Source organism: Myotis davidii, unplaced genomic scaffold, assembly GCF_000327345.1.
Source record: "Myotis davidii unplaced genomic scaffold, ASM32734v1 scaffold167, whole genome shotgun sequence".
Classification (NCBI taxonomy): domain Eukaryota; kingdom Metazoa; phylum Chordata; class Mammalia; order Chiroptera; family Vespertilionidae; genus Myotis; species Myotis davidii.
Window position 1 is genome coordinate 2,807,829 of NW_006300048.1, and position 6,734 is coordinate 2,814,562.

A 6,734-nucleotide genomic window follows, 5' to 3' on the forward strand; every position below is an offset into this window, starting at 1 on the left:
TTGCTCCTCACTGCGACCTCTGTCCCCGTCTCCGCGGCTTCATCTTCGGTCCCCCTGACCAGTCGCTCTGAGCTGCCTCCATAACCTCGCTCCCTTGTCCTGCCCTCCACTCCTGCCACCGGCCTCCTTACCAACTTCCCCACCCCTTCAGCTGCGCCCAGAGCCCCTCGCAGGGTCCTGTGGCTGCCCCTGCCATCGTGCCCTCTCACCTGTCTCTGTTCTACCCAACCCCCTCCTCTGATCCTGCCACTCCTGGTCCCCTCCATTCCCCTGTTCCTCCCACACATCTCCTCACCTACCTCCATCAGCCCTCACTGGTCTCCGCTGCCTCTCCTTCCCCGGGCTCCCGGATTCCCACACATGCCTGGCGCACACCTTGCACAGCTACACCTACATTCACATACCACGAGCTCCCAGCCACTCAGACCTCGCTCTCCTCACCAGCCCCACACTCTCAGACATGCGCTCTGACACATGTCCTTAAAAACCTCCCCTGAGAGCCCGCGCCCACTCACACCCATGCCACCACACACCCCAGGGGTCCTGAGGGGGCAGTGATGGGGCAGCCAACTTTCTCGTCACCCAATCCCAGTCTGAGTTGAGTGTAGTCCTCTGAGGCAGGGCGTGGGAAGGATGGTGAGTAGGGAGAAGCAGGGACCCCTCATTTGTCCTCCTGTGTCCACTCTTTGCCACCTCATCTGTTCCTTCTGGGCTTGCCCATCAATACATGGGAGCAGGACCTAAACTTCCCCCATCAACCTATAGACTCCACCATCACAGGACTGCGAGGCCCACCAGAGGTCACCCTGTCAACTCCTCAAGGATCCCTCCCTACTGGTCAACGGGTCCTTTCGTCTTGTCTTCAATCTGCCTCCTCCACATGTATTCCAGACTCCCCCCTCTCCACCCTCCTCCCAACCCTCACACCCCTTCATCCTGCCCTGCAAGTTCCTGCCCCATGTGCCACAGGGCAAAGGCCTGTTTGATATCAGTTCTGACACCTGCAGTTGTGCGGACTGGAGGGAACAGCCAGCCGAGTCACTCGAAGAAAGACAGAAAAAGAGTGACAGCGCCCTCCCCTTGAAGATCCCTTCTCTACCTGTCCCTCATGGCACACCATGACCTGTCGGAGGCTGTCTCCAGGCCGTCAGCATTCCATGCTGCCCCCTGCCCCCCAATCAGGATGGCTAGACACAGCAGCTCTGGGGGCATTATCCCATCCCAAGGCAAGACAGGTCTATGGAGTTCCCACCCCACCCCAACCCCAGCCGGAGTGACTTCCTTCCGTCTGCGATGCCAGGTCATTGTGAGGGCAGAGCGGTGCGCTTATAAACAGTGTAGGGGGAGAAGGGAAGAAAAGACCCTGGTTCCGCTCCTGGACTGGGCTGGCAGAGATCTCAAGTTCTCTCTTCTGGCTCCCTGCCTACACGTGCATATCACACAGAGACACAACACACACAGGCACACACAGATGTGGATGTACAGGCATAGACACAAAGACACACGCACGCGTGCACGCACACACACGGACAGGCACATACAGACAGGGATGCAAAAGGATAAAGGGGGACAAATACATGGCGATGGAAGATGACTTGACTTTGGGTGGTCATCTGGGCCCAATGTAATATGCAGGACATATATCATAGAAATGTACACTTGAAACCAATATGATCTTATTAACCAATGTCACCCAAATACATTTAATAGAAAAGACACATAATACATACATACACACACACTCATGCAGAGGGATACATGCACAGGTACACACGCAGACACACATGCACAGCCTTGAATTTCCCTGGGTAACACTGGCTGGCTCCCAGCCCTCACAGTTGGGACATGCTCCCTGATACCCAGCTTGTACCTGTCCTAATGCAACAGGAGCTGTGTTCTTCCTGGTCCCTGGGCAGACACCGAGAGGTGTGGTCAAAGGCTCTCTCACCCCACGCCCCCCAGACCTGCTCCTCCCTGCGTCTCATTTGTTCGGCTGCTTCCCTGCAGTCCCCAGTTCCTCCCAATTCAACCTGCCTCTCTCCCTCGGAGAGGCCTGATCGCTGCTATCCCTTTAAAATCCACGTCTTGGGTCCATTGCCTTATGTTCTCCTCCTTACTCCCATCCTTGCACGCAGGCACACTGCATCCCCTCACTCAGCACCAGGCTCAAGGGGCTGCTGGGTGTCTCCTCATTCTCTGGTGATCACATCTCCCCTGGTGGGTTCGCAGGTAGAGAACCCACTCTGTCACTCTGCTGTGTGTCCCCATGGGTCACCCCTTCGCCAGCAGTTCTCCCATTTCAATAGCCTCGGTTGCACCTCTCCCTGGCATGTTGTGGCACAGGGAAGGGGTGGGTGCCAGGGGCCACAGGTGGAGTCATCAGATGGGTCCTTCTCGGCCTAGGTCTCCCCAGTACAAGCCTGGGTCCCAGGCGGGTGTGCTCCTTGGTGGGCAGTCCCCCCCACATTGACTAGCCTACGTCTCTTTGGGAAACACTTCCCCCACCGCCTGCTCACCATCATTGTCCTCTCCTTTCCCATCCGTGTGTGTTGCTGGTTCTCACATCTCTAGTTTGTAGTTTGTATCTCGTTTCCTGGGAGAGTAATTGCCTTCTCCTCTGACCTCCAGGCTGCTCCCCCCAGCAGTCCCCGGAGCATCTGCCTGGTGGGCCTGGGAAGGATGGGGCTCCCCTTCATCTCTGCAAGGTGGTCCTTGGTCCTCTCCACTCACAGCCCCTCCGCACTCCCCCAGGTAGATGGCCCCCCCAGGGCAGGCCCTGCGGACACCCCTCCCTCCGGCTGGCGGATGCAGGGCCTAGCGGCTGCTCCTAAGGACGAAACCAACATGAGTGGGGGAGGGGAGCAGGCCGACATCCTGCCGGCCAACTACGTGGTCAAGGATCGCTGGAAGGTGGTGAGTGAGTGACCGGCGGGTCCGAGGGAGGGGCGGGAGAGGAGGGGAGGAGGGGATCGGGAGACCAGTGAGAACGGGTGCCTTTAGCGCACCACCCTGATGAGGGAGGCGCCCTGAGCTCATGTGCATAGTGCTTGCAGGTCCTTATTTTGCCTGCACTTGTGGACACTCGCTTTCTCCCAGTGCCTCGCTCCAGCCCGCCCTCTCTCACCCCTTTCCCGGCTGGGTCACGCCGGTCCGTCCCAGCCTGGAGCAACTCCTGGTTGGAAGTCTGAGCTGGAGCTGCAGAGCTCAGTGGGGGCGGAGGGAGGGTGGGGGAGGGGGCTCTTTCTCTGCCGGACCTTGGAGAAGGGCAGCGAGTGAGCATGTGTCCCTCCGCTTCCGCAGAGGATGGAAAGGCTTGGGTTCCGGGAAAGAGGCCCCGCAGCCTGCTCCCACCGCACCCGCACTCCCTCCTCCATCTTCTCCATCCACCCTCCCCCCCTCGCTGGTTCCTGCGGCAGGTGCAACACGCCGAGACTCCATCTCCCAGCGTGCCTTGCTCCCCCAGCCCAGGACTTCAGGCTGCTCGGCCTGCTGGGAGTTGTAGTCCAAGCCAGCCTCCGGCGCGGGGGGCGAGGGTTTGGATGGGAGGGGGACACTTGAAGGTTAGGGAAATGGCAATGTCTGGGGAACAGGACCTACTATAAACCAATCCCTGTCCCACCCCCACCCGTCTTTCCGTCGCATAAGAGCTTCTGCTGGCCTCTTATCATTGTGGGGGCAGGCTGCTGTGCCCTGGATTGCGGGGTGACAGCCTGTGAACTGTGGGTCTGCACCTGGGTGGGGAGCCAGGAGGAAGAGAGGGAAAGCAGTACAGGTCAGGTCTATACTGAGCCTCTCTCTTTCGGGGTGTGTGTGTGTGTGTGTGTGTTGGGAGGGGTTCAACTAGGTTAGGGGTTGAGAGGAGAGTGGGGCCTGGGTGCAGGTGGGTCTCCATGGCAACAACCACTCCGCTGGGCAGGTCCCTTAGAGGCCAGGGATAGGGGCAAAGGTGGCAGCCTGGTCAGGGACGTCTCCGGAGGGGGTCGCACTGGAGGGGCTGGAAAGCTGCAGGTAGGGGCTGTCTGCGTCCCCAAGGGGACTTCCAGAGAGGGAGAGTGACAAGACAGAGATGGGGGAGGAGGAGCCAGGCCAGTAATCAAAGGACTGAGGTCTGGTAAAAGGAGGAGTGTTACCGGAGCTTCTTGTGCCGGCAGATTGGAGGCAGACGGACATTTGCACTGAAGAGGTGAGAAAAAGATGGTGTTCCTGAGTTCGGGTTAGAACTTTCTTGTGTTTCTTTGAGAGGAAGTGGGAGATGAGTGGGAGAGAAGTGACAAGAGGGAATTAGGGAAAGGGGCATGCATGCAGTCTTTGCCAGCTTACCTCTCTTTACCGCTCACTTCCTCCCTGGCCCCTGGACAACTAGCCATGGTGGGTGCCAGACGCTTCCCCTCGGCCATCTCCCCGTGAGGGAGGGGACAGAGGCGTGAGGCAGAGCTCAGGAACCAAGAACAAGTTGCCAGAGACAGGCTGCAGCCAGGAGACAATGAGGGCCAGTGACACTAGATGGAGTATTTACAAATAATAACGCTGTATTCTTCTTGAGGCAGAATTCTCAGAAGTAGAATCACAAACAATAATAGTAACAAAAACTTAGCATTTGTTTTGAGCATTTACTATTGCCAGAGGCTGTGAAAAATGTAGACACTGTTAGCCCGGTGTCCCAGGTGTGGGGACAGAGGCACAGAGATTCCTTAACTTGTCCCGTTACCTTGACCGGTCAGTAGAAGCAGGTCTGTCTAAATGCCGGGCCAACACTAACGCTTTCCAGGAATCAGCCCATCCAAAAATCAGGACCATAGAGCTGATGGATCTTTGTGACCAATTCTAGCCCAAGAGGAGGAAACGTGGAACCTCCGAAAATTGAAAAAACTGACCCCAGGTCACCCAGAGCTGGGCCGAGAAACTGGGCTCCCTTTTTCCGATGTGGATGTTGGTCCTGTTATGTTAGATTTCTCCCCCAGTGTAGGGAGGCCCTTTGGCCGGTGAGGGGGCCGTGAATAGGGCCTGGTGAAGGGAGTTTGAGAGAATATTCCTGTTACGGGGCTGTGGGCGGGGCTGCATTCTGGCTTTCTTGGGCCCCTTCCTCAATCATAAATTACTAAAAATTGTATTTTATGACTGCACTGGCATAAAGAGGAATACATCAGTATTACATATTTAAATTTTCTTTTTCACCTAAACATGAATTTCTCTCTCCTTCTGATTTTAAAAGAAACGGACACATTTTCATTGTCTCCTGAAAGTATTATGGGCCTAGTCACTGTGCCTGCTGTGGCCCATGGATAAGGGCCCAGGGAGGAGGGGTGTTGGGTGAGTGGGTCGGTGACGATGCCCGTATCCCCACCCCAGGGAGGTGCTGTAAAGAGTGGGTGGGGTGGTAAGAAGGGGACTAAGGAAGGAACAATAGACTCTGGAAATGAATGTGGTAGAGAAATACTAGTAACCTTGGGCACCCTGGGAAATTGGGGAGCCGGTGTCAGAAATGTCTTGGCTGCCCTGAACCCTCCTTACCACCCCCAGCAAGGATTGCGGAGCCTGGAAGATCTGAGCTGGAGTCCCAGCCCCGGCACCTTTAACCCCAGTGTGACCCACTGTTGCTGTAACGTCGTTGCTCAGAGAGTGGGTTCTGCATCACATTGCCTGGGTTTGAATGTCACCGGCCTTGCTACTTCCTAGCCCTGTGACCTGGGGCCAGGTGCTGACCTCTGTGCAGAACGGCGACTCCTGTGACTCCTCACCTGTGCTGTTGGGACCCTTTTGGGACGAGCTGAGATGCCGTCTGTGAGTCTGGAGCGCAGAACCGAGAGGTGGTGGTTGTTCCACCCCCTCGCCCTACCCTCCATGCTCACACACAGCAAACCACAAAGGCAGCCAGACGATACTGAAATTCCCCTGCGTTTAAAGTTCCCCAGGGAAGGCGTGCCATTGCTTCCTGGAGTCTGCTCCTATCCCTCCTGGTTCTGAAATTCTCCTAGAAGTCGGACCTTCAACTTTTGTCTCAAGTAGAGAGGGACTCTGGTTTCTCACTGTTCTTCCCCCCTCTCTCTTCCTGCCTCCTTCCTGGGCACAAGAGTCTCCAAGATCCCATCGGGCCTTCCACTTCTCTTCTAGATCCTCCCTCCCTGCTCCCTTCTTCCCTTCATTCCCACTGAATAAATACTAGGGGGCGGGGCGGGGGAGTGGTGGCTTCGCGGTGCAGGAGGCTCAAAGTCAGTTACAGGCTGGCGGATCAGAGCGCCTCCATCCAAACATTAGCAGCTGTGGCTGAGTTATTAGCCAACAGGATGCAAATAAAGGTGCTAGAGGGCTGGCCACCCATGAGGGGCAGGCTCCCCAGGAGGTGAGAATTGAGCTGTCCATCTTTCTTCAACCAAAGAACTCAGCACCTTCTCCCTTGTCCCCCCATCAGTGCCAGCAGCACCCTCACTCTCCAACACCCCTGGGCCTCTGACTTGACATGACTTTCATCCCTCCCACAATTCAGCTTTGCTCATCTCCGAGGCCGATCCTTCCTCCATCACAGTTCTCTGTCTTTCCTCACTACCTGCCCTGGGAGGAGGAGGAGGAGGAGGACCTGGGAGGTTAGCTCTGCACTGCACTGGCCTTGGGATAAGCAGACTCACTCCAAACCTCCTTACCTACATGCTCCCGTGTCCCCTGCCCCAAAGAGGAGGCCCACCCTGGGTTTGGGCACCTGCAGGGAACTAAGAGGGATGTGAGCTTCAGAGCAGGAA

The 6,734-nt window shown here is 56.7% G+C and overlaps 1 protein-coding gene across 1 annotated transcript in view; it reads left to right on the forward strand.

The window, feature by feature from the left end:
- The first annotated feature begins 2,745 nt into the window (after positions 1-2,745).
- TTBK1 (tau tubulin kinase 1) overlaps positions 2,746-6,734 on the forward strand; it is a 45,837-nt gene continuing 41,848 nt past the window's right edge. Inside the window, exon 1 of the mRNA XM_006776446.2 lies at positions 2,746-2,913. Within this exon, the coding sequence (XP_006776509.1) occupies positions 2,806-2,913 (108 nt within the window). The 5' untranslated portion in view covers positions 2,746-2,805. The remainder of the gene's footprint in view (positions 2,914-6,734) is intronic.